General features: G+C 38.8%; 1 protein-coding gene across 1 annotated transcript in view; it reads left to right on the top strand.

The window, feature by feature from the left end:
* The window catches only part of LOC122810673 (von Willebrand factor A domain-containing protein 7-like), a 172,309-nt gene that overhangs the window by 76,345 nt on the left and 75,999 nt on the right, over positions 1-19,965 (top strand). Inside the window, exon 5 of the mRNA XM_044082242.1 lies at positions 4,961-5,125. Coding sequence (XP_043938177.1) covers positions 4,961-5,125 — 165 coding nt within the window. The remainder of the gene's footprint in view (positions 1-4,960; positions 5,126-19,965) is intronic.

The following is a 19,965-nucleotide window of genomic DNA, read 5'->3' as shown; positions in this document are numbered from 1 at the left end:
GTATAAATGTATTAGTTTAACACATCTAACCCCATTGATATTCGTTTTTGCACAGTGTCTTCATGTCAGTAATGAATTACTTTTTTCTTAGTATACTTACACCATCCATTTAGTGTACAAAACACGTAAAAGTGAAAAAGTCTTTATGCATAAGTAACAGATGATTCTCAACTGGCAAGTACATTTCTTCTGCCTTCTCAGTTGTACGCTGCACCTATCCTTACCAAACTACAAACTTCTCTCAAATATAAACTTGAATTGTGTTATAACAAAATTGCCAGATTTGCAATTAACTAGCCCTATAAGTCACATCACTGTCATACTCTTAAATCATTAAACTGACTAGTATGACAACAGTACCTCCAGTAAACTCAACTCCTTCAAGCACATAAAATGATATACAATCCATTTTCGTGCCCAGTAATCAGCTCCATTCTCATTCAGTATTTACCCAACCATACACTATGATCTCCAGAACAGCAACTATTTTTTGTTTACAACCCAATAAATCTGTAGGGTATCTACTATATTCAAATACTGTTGCCAAGCACTAGAATCGCATCCCCATGAACGTCAAAGCATTAGTAAGTACTCATCTGTTTAGACACTTCCTAAAAAAACTTTCTCTTCCAATCATGGATCTCTCCTGGCTAATGCAAGATTACTATCCTAAACCTACCTTAATATAAATCTTCTTACCACTGCCTGTACCCTTCTTTCTTCCTATACTGTCATATTCTCCATCAAATGTACTTTTCTTCACACTATTTACAACTTTGACTACTTTACTGGTTTTCTCACTTTCTCCATAGTACTGATGTACTATGACCTTTTCTTGATATGTAATTCTTCAAATAACAAAACTTATATATATATTTGTTTCTTTCCTTGGCTGTTTTGAATTGTATTGCTTAACATTTTTTAATTATTTAATTAAAAAATATAAGGAGCTTTTCTCCCCGGATCTCCACTGAAATTGGGACTTGTTTCCCGAGTTGGACTTTCCCGGTAAACAAATGTCAAATAAATAAAAAATGTAAGCATATCACTGGTCAGCCATATCTGAAAATATAATTTGCTTTTAACATAGTTAGCAAGAGTGGGATAGTCCCCTTTAAACCCCTCGTTTCTGAAAATGGACCATATAGATTAATGTTCTACCCCAGTTATGACTTAATAAATAAAACAAGGCAGCACAAAAGAGTAAAAGTCTGAGCTGCATCCTGTACCCAGAGTACAGGGTTTGATTCATTCTACTTTCATTTGCCTACTGTGTGACTCTGAGCAACTCAGTTAATCAGACTGTGGAGCCAGTTTGGTCCTGAGAAGGGCAGTTGTATGCAGTGGGTTTACCCAGTCAACAATAGGTAAAATAATGTACAAATATTGTCTGGTAAAAAAACAAGTCCACTGCTAAACTAGCTTCTCTTTTACAGTTTCTTTTAGTAGAAAATACAATTTACAGATATTGGGTGCTCATTCATATATTGGGCATGCACTGAGAGATAAAATAAACTCTTTAAACTACATCATCCATTTCATGGAAATGGGCATTGTATAAATTATGCTAACATGAATTCTTTTCTTCCCTATCCACCCAAGGCCCCCAAAAGGATTAGCACAAATACGTTTTTATTTGTATACCTAAATTATCATTTTGGTTCTAACAAGTTTGTCTCTGCACGTGCTATGGATATAAACATCTTTACTAATTTCTGTACTAAGAATGCAGCTGAAAAAGGTTCAAACAGTCCAGTACACAAGACAATAAGTTATTAAAAATGGCTTGCAATGGACTAACATAGAAATTAATTTATACAAGTATACAGATAATTGATATAATTATATATAAAAATGGGAAAAGGGGTTATGGATGGATTGATATATATAACTACTGCGCTATTCTTTGCATACACACACATGTATTATATATATAGATATGGCTATACATATAGATAGATAGCTATATCTACAAGCTGCATATCTGAGAACTGTAAAATCCTTTGTGATAAAATATAGTTTGGGTTCTCTAGTTGTTCAGGAATGTATAACATTATTTGAATCAGTCTGAGTTCAGTTTCCAAAATAAGGCAGTTATTTCTTTCTCATTACTGTCGGCAAATGATTCCAAGATGTCATTTCAAGTCTTCAAGATGTATATTACACCATGGCTCTATAATCAAGCCTGAACCATGAGAAATCATCAGTGTTGCTAAGATCAGCTGAAGCTGCAGTTGATGTATTTCCACAGACGTTATTAGCTCACTCTCTTGGCAGCATCATTGATGTTCATTATTCTCACTGCTGCTATAGCTATTTGATTATATCCCACCCAGGATATAACAGATGGCCAGTCTTCAAAAATCTCTGTATTTCTACCCTTTCCACTGATCTCCAGGGTATATATGAAGACTAAGAAGGACCCTCCAAAGATCATTGTGGGGACTTCCTTTTGAACAGGCAACAGTGGTTCTCCCTCATTATGGAGCTGTCAAGGGCAATTACAACAAGCTTTCTCACCGATTATATCTACTTACACAAGACTGGGGAAGTTTGATATGCCCCAGTCTCAAACTACTACTACTGACTGCCTGAATGATTCAATTTTGATACCTTCGAGGCACCTACTTCTTGAGGATGTGCAGCAGGTACTAAAGGAGACAAGAAAACCTGCTTCTATGAAATCTGATATTAGCAAGTGGGAAAGATTTTCTAGTCGGTGTCGCACTACTAACTAGGGCCTAATCAGGGAATATGCACCACTGTGTCTTAAATATTCATGTGTGTTAGTAATTTCTGGTCTATCTTATTCCTATATCAAGGTTCATCTTTCAGCTATTTCACTATGACTCCCCTTTCTTCCTTATCTTTGGTCAAGCAGCTTTTGGAGGGGGTTTTGCATATAAGTCATCCCATACTTAGGGATCTTAACTTTGTGCAGGAAAAGATAACTTTGTCTCTCTTTGAACCACCTCATCTGGCTGATTTATGGTTCATAACTTGGAAGGTTGTGTAACTTATTGTTCTGACCACTTCAAAAAGAGTGTCTGAGTTGCAGGCTCACATAGTGAGTGAATCGTATTTTGCATTGCTCTCAACTGTCCAGATTTTAGCAGAATGCTGAGATTTTTGCCTCATGTGTTTGGTCTGTTCCTCTTAAAACTTGTGGTTTTCTAGCAAATCAGTGAGGACCGAACTCAGTAAATAATGACAGACATTTGGGTTTCAGACTTCATATCCCTCAGAAAAATGTATGCCAATGCTAAACCTTTTATTCTAGCAGCTTTCCAAGTTTATAAGAGTAATATTTATAATCTGTCTCTCTTCAGGGGCCTTTTGTTTGTCCCCTGATTATTTTTGGTTTTCTCCAGATTTCTTGTGTTAAAAGGTTGAGAAGTATGGAATTTTGGTTTCCATAGAGAAAGGGTTACTTAAAGAGCAAATCCCTCATTCATGGCAAAAGTTGTTTCAAGATTTTACATTGACTCAAGTCATCAGTCTTCCTGTTTTTTATTCAGATCCTAAAAATCATGGGGAAAGAATTCACTATATTCTAAATTTGCGTCAGCAACTTAAGTATTATCTTGACAGGACTTTAGGAAATCTGAACAGCTATTTGTCCCCTATGATGGGACAAAGAAGGGGCAGCCTGTGTCAAAATGGACTATTTTAAGATAGTTGTCCATTGCTATTGCTTTCTGATACTCCTACTATGGCAAATCTATTACTGGTAAAATTAAGGCATGTTATCTTCTTCTATGGCATATTGGAAAGTGGTGGACTCTAGAAGCGTTCTAAAGACAACTACTCAGTTTCTGTACAAATGTTTACAAAGCACTACAAATTGGAATAATCCTCCAGGTCCAGGATAGATTTCTCTGTGACTATATTCCAGGGACTCCTGCATTCTTATTCTTCCTCTATCCAGGATGAATATGCTATGGTAATCTATGCAAATAGATGTAGGCTGCTGCTGCTGCAGTGAGAATGATGAACGCAGTACAGTTATACAAGTTGCACTTGCCATAACACAGGTGTTTTAATTCTACTCTGCTGTAGTAGCCATTCCCTCCCTCTTTCCACCTCTTTTTTTCTGAATATAGTTGTTTTTTTTTAGATTTAAATTATGTATTCCAAACCTTTTTGGGGTTTCATGATTTATTTATTTTATTTATTTATTTAACATTTGTTTACCAAAAAAGTCCGACTTGGAACAAAGACAATTTTCAGAGGAGGCCTAGGGAGAAATGCTCCAGATGCATGTCTTTGTAAAGTGGGAGGAAACTGGAGTACCCGGAGGAAACCCACAAGAACGCAGGGAGGACATGCAGACTCCACACAGAAGGCACCCTAGCTGATAATCAAACCCCAGAACCTCTTGCTGTGAGGTAGCAATGCTACCACTGCACCACCCCACTATGATGATTAGGTGTTTCTCTCTCTCTCCCCCCCCTCTCTTTCTGTGTACAACTGTACCTTTTCAATCAAATAACACAAGCATGTATTAAGGCATAATCAGCAACTGACCCACAAGCGGTTTACTCTTAGAGAAAGACAAGGTCTGAGATATAGCTGGATACGTGTCATCAAAGCTTAAGAAAGTGTTTTAATATCTCTAGCATTCAGCACAATTAAAGTAACCTTGCTAAGGTATTAAAATTAATATTAATACAGCTGGAATTTCAATTTTACAATTTTTCTTATGTGTTCTGAGTATCTATTTCTGTCATGTTTTGATGTAAGTAGAAAGACATCCAGCAAAAGTCACAGATGATATGTTTCATAGAGCTCCTTATTTACAATCTAACTGATGGTCATTGGGCAAATTTAGAAGAATCACAGTATAATAATACCATTACATAAAATGCTTTATTTCTTGTTTTTATTGCATAGGTATTACATCATTACACAAGTTTTGCAAAACAGAACTGACAAGTTTGCAATTCTGCTTACTCCACAGCTTTCTTTTGTTGTGACTGTTGATGTTTTACACTCAGCAGCACCATATGGATTCCAAGCATATGAGCACATAGCTCAGTTATCTGGGGGGCAGATGCTGTTTGTGGAACGAGAGGCACTAGGCGCTATTATGCCCATTGTATGGAGTTTAACAGAAGTTACCATGGTAAGTGCTTTTTTTACTTTGCTGGATAAATGCAGTAGGTGTGACCACCTGAAACAGAAATGAAGAGCATTGATCTTACTGTATGTGCAAGGGTGTAGTTAGGCATACTCGGTGTACTGAAATGAGTACATTGTTTTCTGAGCATCTCTTACAAATGTCAACGCTCAAAAAGCACAGAATGTTTAGGACTGTGTAAATGAATACTCACAGTATAGTGGTACACAAAGAATTCTTGTGCAAAAGGAATGCACCTCTAAAACTAGATTTTTATGGAAATAAATTGTAACAGTTGAAAATAACATGCTTCTTCCCATGTATCTGGGGGTAGCATGTTGAGGGCTGAGTACATTTTTAAAATAACAAGTGGGTAGTGGGGACAGCAACATTAGGTTTGAGTACAAAATGTAAATCTCTGGCTATACCCGTGTGTGTGTGTGTGTGTGTGTGTGTGTGTGTGTGTGTGTGTGTGTGTGTGTGTGTGTGTGTGTGTGTGTGTAAGCTTATGTGATACATTAAAACTGTGTTACAGTACCTATGGTAAACCAAACAGTATTTTATTGATTTGCACCAAAATAACTTGTCCACCTCCCATCCAGTCTGCATGAAAAAATCAGTGTGTGTGTGTGTGTGTGTGTGTGTGTGTGTGTGTGTGTGTGTGTGTGTGTGTGTGTGTGTGTGTGTGTGTGTGTGCGTGTGTGTGATGCAAACACACAAAGCACACGATGTTTGCTAACTTTGACAGTAATTTGACAAAATGTTGCTGACATAATAAATTTGAAAAATGAGATGCCAAACAACATATTGCAATCCTTTGTACTTGAAAATTCCTTCAGCTGTCAGGAACAGTAGATAAATCCAAAGAAACATAATTTTGCAGCATTCAGCTAAAAATTTGAATGTGTCCTTAGACTGCATTAAAAGTATTGAAAAGGGCAGATATTTTGCTAGTTTACTTACAAAAGTGTAGCCATTCATTTTAAGGAGCTAGTTGCTTCTGTCGCATTAAATGGCAGGCATCACTATTAAATAATTTGAACTGATATCTTGAGGTAAAAGCAAAAAAGGCAGCACAGAGGTGCAGCAATTAATTTGGTGATTCACAATTCTGGTTCCCTGTTTTACTTCCCATTTGGGTTGCCTTCTATGCAGGTTTGTTTTTCTTCATGGGTCTGTCTGGGTTTCGGCCAGTTGCTCTACTTTCCTTCCACATCCCAAAGGTATGTTATCATATGAACTGAGGGTGTTTTTGGTATGTGTGCAGTGAGATGGTAATGTGTGAATTTGTCCTGCAAAAAAGCAATATCCCATCCAGGAATGAGTTTTTTGCTTTATATTTGTCATTTGCAGGGATTATCTCCAGATACCCTGTAACCCTAATAGGATAAAGAGGTATAAAAAATGAATGAATGAATACCTGAATGAACTAACGAAGACACTTGCAAAAATGGTACCTCCAGAGGTCTACTTTTTTGAAAACAGGAGCTATTTTTCTGCTACTAGTAAGACTGCCACTATCTTTTGTTTCAGAGGATAGTCTGGATTTCAGCAGTTGCATCCTGTAGGAAGCAACATGTAAAGTGACAGATGTATTGATATTGTGGATAATAACATTTTGCTACTTTTTTATAAATAATGAATAAAAACTGTAATTCTTTATCAGAAACATCTAAATATTATTTAAAACAATAGAAGTAACAACTATAACTCAACATGAGTTATTATTTTTTCTAAAAAAGCGAAAGTAAGTCTTTTGCATTCATTAAGAGCATTACTTGTCCTGCAAAATATTGCATTTCAGTAAAAAAGTCTTACTTTGACCATGCAAAAAAGGTGGCACCAGCCAACTCCCATAATATATACTTTATGTTAATAATGTTAAATAATATAAATCTGAAAAAACTGAGGTCAAACTGCCATTATTAATGTGTAATTGGGCATGATATCATCTGACATTATTGCGAGCCATATGACTGCTAATTAAGCCAAAAAGGCTAAAATAGCATATGATTGCTCCATACTAATCATTTGCTTCAGTGTTTCAAGGAATGACTGGGTGTTTTCGTAAGCATGGTTCACACATACACGCTAATGTCTTTTGGTGAAGCCTACGTATGATGTCATACACAACTGAGGAAAATCTCAATATATGCTCTTGTACCTGTTGTAAAACACTGTGAAGATGACACAGACCGATACTACATTTCCCAAGAAAATGCCTACTCAATATGTTAATTAGGGTCTGTGACCACCATCTACAATTTACGAAAGATTCATGAAAGGCAAAGTAATGAAGTACAAGACTCTACAATAGAAAAAAACTCTATGGGAGAATAAGTGTAGCATGCTTGCAGTTAAAATCAGCGTTTGTGATCCACATGAAACACTAATGTATTGCTGCAAATACCATGGTAGAAAAATGCCATTATCAAGCACATGTAGAACATGGGTAAATACTCACTAAATGAACAAAATAACAAGGTTGAACATAGTGCAATGCAAAGTGTCAGTCAAACAAACCTGTTGGCACAACCACCACCAAACTTGCCTATGACTTAAGTGACATGATATGCATCCCATCAATAAGAGCAGTTCCAGAGACCGATCTCTACCATTTACATATATCCTAATACTGTATAAAACACAGTTATAGCCAAGTAGACACAAATATTTAAGAATCGTACCTCTTAATGCTTACACACCATAGATGAACCTTGCACTATCACTTGCTTCTGTCACAATGGAAGCTGAAGCCATTGGACCTGTTGACACGGTGCAACTTTCTTTAATTTCAGCCTGCCTCATCTATTTTACAGGAATGAGTGCACATGACCCTTGATGCTTTCTATACTCAAAACATATTATGTCTGACTGTGTGTCATTCAGTGTCCATATTGGTGGGCATTTCTGTTAATTCATATGTTCTTGCCATTTTGCATCACGAGTTGCGGGCCAGGACTAGAAGCCACAATACTACAGTTCCCTGCAAAATGATTGCAACATATGTGCGTGAATTTCTTATAACATTTTTGAAATGATTTAATGTGGCCCTGAAGGGTGAATGAAATATATACTGCCTCAGTACACTCCTGACAGTGGTTCACATAGTACACTTACATGTATTATGCTCCCATAGATTCATTGTACAGGATTCATTCTCTGTGTGGGCATGTCATTAGTGCAGTCTCATTTTTTTGAATAATGTTAAGGACAGGAACACTTGCAAAACAGTCCACACCACTGTTTCATGTGAGTACAGACTGTTTTTAAATACAATTACCCATAAATGGCCACTGCTGAGCTCCGTACTAGTGTGACTGCTTACGTTTTTTCATCATTCAGCAATACAACAAACTTTAAGTTTTCCTAAGACACACTACAGAATTAAAAAAGCAGTTAGCCTTTTGTACTGAAGTCTTTTTAACACACCCAGTTACATAACTTTCTTAACTTAATCTTGTGGCCCACAATCTGTCCCTAATCTTTGCTTCTCAATCTTTTGTGTCACTGCTGACAGAATGAACATTTTAGGTTAACTGTTTTGTGTGTGTGTGTGTGTGTGTGTGTGTGTGTGTGTGTGTGTGTGTGTGTGTGTGTGTGTGTGTGTGTGTGTGTGTGTGTGTGTGTGTGTGTGTGTGTGTGTGTGTGTGTGTGTGTGTGTGTGTGTGTGTGTGTGTGTGTGTGTGTGTGTGTGTGTGTGTGTGTGTGTGTGTGTGTGTAAGTTAATACATTGATTTGGCAAGGGGAAAGGCTTACCAGTGCCCTTCTAGTCAATGACACCTGTCCAGTACCACTTGTGGTCTGTTCCTCAGTCATGCTGCTTGATAGCTTCAGCACAGATGATCAGTGAAGTGTATTTGAGAAGAAAAATGCTCCATGACCTTCAGTATGATTTTTCTGAAAGATAACAAAAGATCACTTTTGTCCTATCCATATATGTGCCTACAGCAGCCAACATGGCAGTTTTATTGTTATTTAACACGTCATTTGTTATTAAGTTCAAGCAATAAAACAGCAGAGTATGCACCCCAGTGTGAGATCTTATTGCAGTCTCCAGCAACTTCAATATTGCACTTAGTCCTACAAATGATACAGCAATTAACAATAGGTTATGCCTATGTAAAACCTATACTATTTAATAAAGGCCAGTTCTAGGTTCTTTTGATTATAGGATCATAGGAAGTTACTAGACTAATGGCCCCAGGGCCCTTACAAGCCTAGCCAAATTCAACCATGTTCTCAAGGGTGTCTGGTTCAAACAGACAGTAAAATCAGCACCTATTGCCCCTGTCCAAGAGGGACACAGGTGGTACCCCCAAGGTAAATTTCCAGTTACCCATCCAGTCATCCAAATTATACTTAAATAAGGCCAAAGGGGGGGCTTTGTTTAACATGAATAGAAAACTTGTTCCAAAGGTGGAGCAACCTCTGTAAGAGGTTAAGGTCCTTTGAGTGAGTGACCCCTCTGCCATTTGACTTGCGAATGTCCAGCATTTCCATTAAAGTTAGGTCAGATACTGCTCTGTATGCAAGGCACAGGTCATCTCTGAGCAGTCTGTATAACGCAGAGTAAAGTGACAATTAGAGCTTGAAGACCCTGAATTTTCTTTGTAAGAAACCTTTGTGGTCATTCTTCAACCTTCCTGCAGGATATTGATATCGTTAGAGGTTTCAGTGATCACTCCCAGTTTGCAGTCATCATCAAAAGTTGTCAGCCACAGTCATTTAGTTTTAGCCTGTACTTCAGAGAAGTAGATTCTGAACAGTAGGAGTCCCAGAACCAATCCCTGTGAAGCACCATTGGTTATGGGTCTGCTGGAGAAGGTGGAGTCCCCTATTTTGACCATATGAGTTCTATTAGTGAGGCAGTTTGCAACCCACCTGGCAATATATGGGTTGATACCCAGCTGGGTGAGTTTATCAATGATACCTGAGTGGAAATTGTGTCAAAGGCCTTGGCTAAGTCTATGTAGGCTGTATGCACAGCTTTGCCCTTATCTAGAGCTTTGGTGACTGTCTTGAAGAATTCCACCAAGTTTAACAGGCATGATCTCCCCTTGACAAAGCCAAACTGGGTGAGGTTGAACATTTGTTAATAAAGTCCACAATGATTTGTTAAAGATAAGGCTGGTCAGGCTAAAGGGTCTATAGCTCCCAGTGTCCATTGATGCACCCCCTTTGTGCAAAGGGGTGATGGTAGCTGTTTTCCCTTTCACAGGGACAAAGCCAGTGCTTAGGCTGTGATTGAAAAGCATGCCCAATGGTGAGGCTGTGTTTTTGGCCTTGGAGAGGGCATTTAAGACCTGCTCCTCAGAGATACTAGGTGGGGGACAGGTGTTAGGGATGCTTTGGGGTATATGTGGCGGGGAAAGTGGAGTGAAGTTTTCACTGAAGCTGTCAGTCAGCAGGTTTGCTATATCTACAGGTTCTGTATATATAGTACCATTAACTGCAAGTTCAGCACAAATCTGGGGCTTACCTTTGAGGTTACAGATGTAACTAAAGAATGCATTGTGGTTGTCCTTAGTTAGAGAAGCTAATTTGGATTCATAGTTAGCTTTGGAGGACTTCACTAGGAGTTTTATTTGCTTGTTTAAGAAGAGAAGGGAGTGTTTCCAGTTTTGAGACCATTCCTTCCTACTCTTTGACAGTAATTTCTTACTCCTATTGTATAGCCTATTAATGGCAGTTGTCCATTGGGCAGGTTTGTTTTTCCTTGAAGATATTGCTTTGGTTATATCAGGTGCAGCAGAGTCAATAGAGTTGTACAGGTGCTCGTATAAAGTATTGGTGTATAATTCAACACAGGTGTCTGTTGTATCAGTGGGGGGGAGGGGCTATGAAGCTATTTATGTTGTCATGTAAGAGGTTGTTATTGGCCTCAAAGTTTTTTAGTCTAGTTGTTGCTAAGGAGGGGGGTATTGTGTTATAGTCACTTCTAGTAAGACTGGTTTGTGGTCAGATCTCAACAGGGATGGCCACATGCTGATAATGGTGCAGCGGTCTCCCATGTTGGTGAGCACCAGATCCAGGATGTTTGAGCCACTTATGGGTGTGTGAGTTGGAACATGCATAATTTACCCAGTCAATGCATGGGTAATTAAAATCACCCAAAACCAGGATGTTTGGTTGTATCTTGTCTGACTCAAGTAGATCCAAGTAGGCTAGTGGATATCCTGATTCATGGAGGGGTCCTATAGCTGGCAATGACCTGAGAGGGGTCTTACCTACAGTCAATTGCACCTGACTGTTCTCTGTCCCTGGCCCAATATTTGATTTGTCTTTATGTTTTCTTTATCTTAATTTATTTCAGTAGATAACTTTTGTGTTTACAGAAAAAATGTTTAGTTACAAGTGAAATCAGGGTCTCTGTCATCAGACTCTAACTTTCTCAGTACAGCTGATGGTGCTAAATGATTATTCAAAGGTGTGATAGTGTTCAATGATTATTCAAAGGTGCTCAATTAGCATTTTATGAATCTGTGTGACACAGAAAGTACCCTGAAAATGTTACATTAAAACAAACAAAATATCAATAGTTGTAATCTTTATCAGGAAAGAGGAGGTGACTTGCTTATGATGCCTCATACACAAGCAACAACATGTCTTTTTTCATGGTTTATATTTCATCATCAAAAACAACAAAAATGCAGTACCTTCAACATGTTCTTTTTTAACCCACTTCTAAGCAAAATATATTATCTCCTTTACAGTACTTTAATTACTCCACTTATATTATCTGATACAGCTTCCCATCTCCCATTACATATTACCCTCACATAAACCAAAATGTTTCTATCATTTTTATTAGATAGCATTTTGTCTTCTTTATATTCATCATACCATATCACTTCTGTCATTACATGACATAAATTGTAAACTCATATTCTCTCTGTCTTTTCTCAAAATTATTTAATTCCTCTATAGACTAGAAATGCATGGCCCCATTAGTGTTTCCCCCTGATTTTAAATGCTTTCTTGTTTTTTTTTTTGTTTTTTTTTTTTGCTTTTACTGGTATTCTTAAATGAACCAGTCTCAATGTTATGTATGACACTGACAGATGTGGGAAGACTGGACTACTAACAGTGGACAGGGACATGATACACAAGGAAGGAGAACACCATGATGGGGGTAGCAATGGGGGAGGCTAGTCTGCCAAGCTAGTTCAGATGAACCCCCCACCCAGAATTCAGTCATATCCATGACTGAAATCATGGGTGGGCTCCACCTCTGGTGTCCCAATGGTCAGCACCAGCTGGATATGTGACTATACAAGCCATATGAGGTGGTTTATCAGGGTACAAATGTGGGCATTCAGCTGCTTGTCCTCCTCTGTCCTTGCCAATTCATACTGAGTCACTGCACCATTCTCTGTGAGGAGTCTCCCCACCCAATAAGCAGCTAGCAAAACAAGCTAGCAGAAAGCCCTCCAGGTTACTTTCATCAGGATGACCTTCATCACCCTGCAGAGAGGCATGTATGCGGAGTTGAAGAGAGCTGGGGACTCAGAGGTAGATGCAGTAGCTGGTGCAGAAAAAATACATTAAAATGAGAAAATAAAACAAGACACAAATACAGATGGTCAGTTGTATGTTTCCCACTCAGCATGGATTTGGATCTGGCCAAAGTACTGTAATTAACCTGTTATTCTTCTTTAACCACATCTGTGATTATGTGAGGTAGTGCCAGCTCTGCTAGAGAGAGTAGGCGGTGCATGTGTAACATATGCCAGCATAGCTGCCTGGAGTTTTGTAAAGAATTACATATCCTTTGAATATCAAACTGATTTGTACAGATGCTTGTGTTAAAAATGTATTCGTAAAGTTGCTTGTGTTAAAAAATGTATCAACAGTTGGTCCTGCTGGACAGAAATAAAATATACATGTATATCAGTCTGTAGTGTTGTAACTGATTAAATGTATATATTTTAGCAAAGGATACTGGAAGGGAAGGGGTTAAGCTCAGCCCAGCTAACCTTAAGAAAAATAGCCTGAAATTAAATGACTTGGTGTAGGCCATAAATATTTTATCTTGCGGGTCTAAATGCAGCCAGAGATGTAATGTCTGTGAGAAACATGGGCTGGGATCTTGTCTATTGTCCTTAGTGGCAAACCAATTGCTACCCTGAGGTGCCAGAGTATGGTTTCTTAGTTTCTGCAGGAAGTGTGCAAGTGTTGGAATTGTTTTACAGTTTCCAGATGCTGTATTAAACTTAGCTAACGTTCTATGTGTGTATTGTGACACATATGTGCCAAATCCTGGCTCAATTGCTAGTAAAGGGGTAGTGTGGGAACCACAGATTCAGGTGAGAAGATGTGATGGCATTCTGTAGCCACCACGGAAATTGTATTTGAATACTAATGGAAGATGTGATAGAGGCACTCTGGCTTGGATCTGACAACAAAGACACTTATCCACTTCATCTTGTCTTGCTTTAGTAAGTAACTAGGGAACAGTAATTCCTCAGTCAGTTAGAAAATATAGTGAGATTAGCTAAATATTGTTTTTCTGCATCTGAGTCTTTCCATCTGTGTTGTTCTCCTGCAAATTGAAACTCTGGTGTTCACTGTAAATAGATATTCAGTATTTTCATGTTCTTTTATTATTATTAAATATATCTATAACTTTTACTGTGGCTGGTCTTTTAGAAAATACATAACCTTTGACAGCACTTGCATTTATTTATTGGCACTGTGGCTCCATGTTCCTGAGTCTTGCTGCCTTGTCAAACACTGCCATTTGCATAAGTATTAATTTTAGTAAGTGTAATTGGGTACCCTGGTAAGAGCCGTAGAGTAGCTGGATTTAGGTGTTCTGGTAGCAGTTTATCTACCTTGTAGTCTGGGTGGAAGTGGCAAAGTGGGTACACTGTGCCAGCCTTTCCTAGGTGTGTGTGTGTGTGTGTGTGTGTGTGTGTGTGTGTGTGTGTGTGTGTGTGTGTGTGTGTGTGTGTGTGTGTGTGAAAATCAAATCTCAGAGAGTGTGTGTGTCAGCTACTTTGAACAGGGACACTGAGAGCACTGATTTTACAGAGAGGGTGGTGGAGGACTTGTCTTGGAATATATGGCTAAAGACTCAACTCTATAGCTGTGTCACTGGGGAATCTTATTTAAGGCCTGGAGATAAAGCCCAACCCCAGGACTGGAGTGTGTATTTTCTGTGTGTTCTTAAGGGAAATTGTACTTGGTGCAGGAAACTGCATCTGAAGATACTGTATGTGTCTATGTTTTCCTCAGTGAACATTCCCCACCAGTGTCAGTGGTGAGGATTGAGGCTCCTTGATCACTGGCCCAGAGGAGGGATGTCACAACATCCTACACAAAAAAAACTCTACATATTCACCACTGCTATTTCCAAACTCCCTGATCAGTGGATGGGGAATTGTAAATTCAGTCCTGCGGTGGCACACATGTCCCTTATGGACAGGGGCAGTTTATAAAATACTCAAAGGCATAGACACAGACCTAAGCTATCATCTTGCCCTTAGGGATCAGAAATTGTATAAAAATTGGTCAATAATGGCTAGGCTTGTAAAGGTTCTTAAGTCATTAACCTAGTAATGTCCTATGAGCTTATGAACCTATGAACTTATAAAGCCTTCAGTACTGTATGACATCCTCCCTTCTTGTACAGATCAGCCAAAAATGGACATCATGAACATTCCAAAATGATTCAAGAGCTACCTCTCCAGCAGATCTCAAGCAGTTAAGTGGTCTCAATCAATCTCAGATTTCCAACCCACCAGTATAGGTAACCCCCAGGGTTCCAATCTTAGCATTTTTGTCAGTGATGTGTATGTGCACCTCTATTCCCAGTGCAAAACTCATTCAGTATGCAGGTGGCTCACCCTTATCTGCTCAGCCAAATCCCAACACCAATTACAAACCTCTACCCAACACAATTTTGTCTCCTTAGAGCCCTGGCTTAGTAACTTATAGCTCCCATTAAACCCCAGCAAAAAAATGATTCTCTCAGCCCTAGTGAAATAGCAATTACCTCAAAAAAGCACACTAATTGAACAAGTCACTGACATCAAACTTACTGATCATAAATTCAGCTTTAACAAACAGCTAATGTTACGTCAAAAACACCTAACAAGCTGTGTAGCTCCATACAGCAAAGCGCCACTTAACTGACTCAACTAAACACAGCTCAGACACTGCTCCTTCCTACCCTACTATACTCTTCCTCTATTTTCACTAACATCCCAAAAACAGAACAGAAGCTAGAGAAACCCTATAACAGTGTTATAAAATTTACCGCTAATGAGCCTAACCATATCCACCATCAGATACACAAAAATTTAGACTTAGAACTAAATCATTAGCCAATATTCACTCAACTAAAAACCACCCACAGCTTAATATTTAAACCTAATAGATGTTCATCATGATCCACTATCATCAAAAATATACTCAAAGTAGAAACCTGAAATCATTCTCCCTAAAGCTTTTAGAGTCATTGCAATGATTCCATATATATCCAAATTATGGAACTCCATGCTCCCAGACCTTAGAAATTAAATCAACCACCACATATTCCAAACAAACTAACACAGCATCTAATCTATATGTGGTCATGCCTGTGCTCCAGAATCTCCCTCCCCATGGAACATCAGCTATATAAACTATAGCTCCCCTCACCTATTTTAATATGCTGTCTTTCTTTACACTTTTCCTATGTAACCCATTATACCAAACTTCCCATCCATCCTATCCCTTCACTCTTCTTACAACTTAACCTCTCCTATATCATCTCTTAAGACTATATATTCTTCTTTCTCTATTCTCCAGCTTGTTGTAGTATCATTAATATTTTCAAACCAATCAGTTTTCAATCCTTTTTGCCATGACCAAAAATGTTTTTTTTTTTATTTCCTTTTATTATATAATGTATTGCTCTCTTGACTGAGCTTTATTTTGGCTTCTTGGAAATAATTACAAATTGTTTCTTCATGCTGAAACTGGGGTTCTGCTTAGTCAGATTATCACAGTAAATACAAAAATAAATAAATAAACAGGAAAGACAGGTTGCAGTCCTGCAGGAGGGTTCATCCATCCTGGGAAAAGGAAACATACACAGGCTCAGATAAGTCCTCCCATGTAGGTGCCTGCACCATGCCAATACATCCAGGCAGGGTAACAAGCTACAAAAGATGTTGGGCCTCCAGAACACTAGGCACAGACCTGCTATTGGCACAGATGCAAGGGTCAGCATGCATGACTCACATGTCCATGATTGCCACACTATGGCACAGTACCAGAACAGTTACCCTATAGCAGTGTTCAAGGCTGTGACCACCACAAGGGTTCTAGGGACAGTGGGAAGCAAGTACCGGCTGGTGTGAATTGTTATATATAACCACACTGATCCATATGTGTACCCACAATAACTAACCTATCATGGGATGAAAAGAATGACAGCTGGAGAAGTTCACCCTACAGGAGACAGAGGTGCTACTGCTGTCCTTACACACACACACACACACACACACACACACACACACACATGGAAGGCATATCCGTACCAAGAGTAAAGCAGATAATGCCTTCCAGGATCAAGAGTGTCAGGGACCACAGCAGGACATCATTGCAGTTGGCTGCAATAATAGGACGCTACAGCAGGTGCATTACAGGATCACTAATATGTGTCTGCATCCAAGACAAAGGCTTAGGAAATTGCCAGGGACAGTATGACTACAAGATGTAGAAACACTTATCAGAGAGGCATCTCGCAGAGACAGAGGAATTTTTTATCCATTAGTGGTGATAGTGCCAAGCCATCATGCTTGATAGTGGATTGTATGGTAGAGTTCGACTGGTGATGGCTGCCTGAGTGCAAGTAAGGATGCACCAGGTTGGTAGTGGCATGCACCCTTTCTGTAGGACATGATGTAGCATCTCTGAATAGATTACTCAAACATACACATCTACATTTATGTCATCTGTGGACATCAGGGCAACAGAGACAATGTAACTACAATGTACGACTGCATGAAGGTCTTTAAAGGAGTAATGGTACATGTTATTCCTATAAGACGCTGGCTCATACATCTGCAAGGTTTGCTCAGACAGACACATATGTGTTTATGTCCACATGAAACATAAGAGCTGCAATGGAGAGAACCTGCACCACAAAATATGTATGTCCCCTTAAGCTATGTATGTAGCAGTCTGTTTGCCTCAGGCTGGTGAGGGCTACAAAAATGTAGCAATATTAAATCTGATGTTATCTTTCTGCATCTGCAGGTTCCACTGAGACAGGATCCAGTACAGAAAGTTGACAATGATGACACCATGCAACTGGTACAATCTGAGGACGCAGTCTCAGCAGCACTAATACAAGAGGGCACACTCTCATTGTCCACAGACCTACATCCAAGCTGTACTGTATAGCTAAAATTCCTGAAAAATCATTTATGTGCAGATTTTGGATTTCCTGACATAATACGATATACTTTCTGAGAAACAACATGGCTTCATACCTAATTACAATAACACTACTGCCATCTTCATACTTTATGAATGATAAGTATACTAATTATAAGAAAGGAAAACTAATGGCAGTATTGTTTATAAACTTCAGAAGAGCCTTTAAGTGTGTGGATTACACCCTGCTTTTCTCTAAACTTGAGAGGTGTGGATTTTACAGTGAAGTCTGTGCTTGTTTCATGAATTACCTCATACCAGAACATAAACAATCAATGCAACTTTTATTGATAATTGTAATTGCATTTTATCAGCTTCCTGTGATATTTGCTGTATTTGCTGCACTTTAATATAAAAAAACTACTGTTCTACTACTGCTTTAAATACTTATTACATTATATCAGTTAGGCAGGGCTGTTGTATCTAGATTGTGTAGTTTCTTATTCTTGGGCTCCAAACCAGACATTTTACATTAAGATGGATTTTCTGCACTTTTCAGGCAGAAGAGTGCTGATCCAAACCTGTCTGAGTTGGGTGATTGCTGGTGGAAGGCTTATTCTGTGCTTTCCTGATTGGCAGTTAGCTTAAAGCCTGTTCCTTTTTGCCTGTACAGTAAAATCTCAGTTAACCAGAACACAATCAACCAGCACTCTCAAGCAACAGGAAAAAAAATCGAAGAAATACAGTACAATTTTCATGTGTTGCACTTTCTGTTTCCCCTCACAGAAACATACCTTACATTTTTAGAGTTTTAGAATTTTAAAAAGGAAGGTAGGAATAAATTCCCTCTCTCCCCAAACTGAGAACAAGTCAAACCAAACAAATAATATAGGGTACATTATTAGTCAGGCCTGTTTTTAATAGTAACTCTCAAGCAACCAGAAACTACAGTTACCCAGCATCTACCAAAACCCATGGGAGCCAGTTAACTGAGAGTTTACTGTATATAAGCTTTGCATTTGTGCTAGGCTACTCTCCGTGCAGCAGTGTTTAGCAGTGCCTTGTATATCTGCAAATGCCTTAAATAAAACTTTCCTAGAATAACTATAACTGAAACCATAGCTAGCCCCCTGCTGCTCTAGAAGCAACTAAGTTGTGCAGAGCAGCATCATCCTGTCGGTTAATCTTAGACAACATAAAGTATAATTCCCACTCATACTCTGTGTTCTACCAGTATGGTCCAGTCTAATTAATCTATTCCTTTCCCTGATAAAACCCACAATAAGAATTTTATATCATGGATGGACAGTTTCCTACCATCTCTATAGACAGCCTGATGGACATAGGTATCCTGAGATGACAGTCACTTCGTCCTGAAACAAACAAATACTATATGTGAGAGATATAGTTATACTATGAAAATGGAGGCAATACTCTCACATACAGGCAAATCGAATGCCAAACAGGTTGTCAACATGCACATATCACTTCTCCACACTAAATAAGGACTTGACATATAAACCCACACATGCAGAGGTACTCACTAGTAACTTACCAAAAATATATGTGGAGGTAGTCACTAGTAACTTACCAAAAATTCAGAGGCTACCTTCAGAAACAACATATACATACATCAAAGCAAACAAAAAACACAACACATAATAATATACACACTAGTGTCTCAACAAAGAAGCCCATAAGGCAAAACACCACAAAACCTAACATTCTGGTCAGAGGAGACTCCATATATGTGACACATGAATGTCCCCCTCACCAGGCTGGATAAGGAGAAGGTTGCAGTTAGCTGCCTGTCAGGTGCCAGAATCCATCATATCACACAAGCACTCAAGTCACTCAGCCATAAGTACTAGTATGACTCTGTCGTAGTCCATGTGGGTGTGAATGACCTGAGATGTACGTCCATGGAATATATGAAGGGAGACATGACTGAGTTCTCAGATTATGTGTCAAAGGCAAGTATGACGACAGCCTTGAGCAGCATTCTACCTTCATCAAGGATGATGCCACAATACAAACAAAAAATGATTGACTTTAACAACTGGCTTAACTTTTAGTGTCAGTCCAACGGGATTCAATATTTGTCAGCCTGGGAGGACATGATTGACAGGCCAAGCTGTTTCACCAGAGATGGTCTGCACCTGTCTCCTCTAGGCTTTCTGATACTGGTAAAGGCTTTAGCCACCCCTATACTGCCTTTTTAGGCAGTGTCAAGATAACCAACCTCCCAGTGTAACAAGATTTTCTCTTAGTAAGCTCAAGGTACTGCTACTAAATGCTAGGAGTCTAAACAAGAAACTGCATTTCCTAGAAGCACTCGTCACCTTGAAAAATGCTGATGTTTGTGCAGTCATTGAGACATGATTCAAAGCCACAGAAAGCACCCCAGCCAGGCAGGGCTACAACACCTTCCATACATTCAGACTACAAACTGAGCAAGAAAGAACCAAAGGAGG

The sequence above is a fragment of the Protopterus annectens genome, chromosome 9.part0 (genome assembly GCF_019279795.1).
Source record: "Protopterus annectens isolate FY-2018-M chromosome 9.part0, PAN1.0, whole genome shotgun sequence".
Taxonomy (NCBI): domain Eukaryota; kingdom Metazoa; phylum Chordata; order Ceratodontiformes; family Protopteridae; genus Protopterus; species Protopterus annectens.
This window is presented reverse-complemented; position numbering and strand designations above follow the sequence as displayed.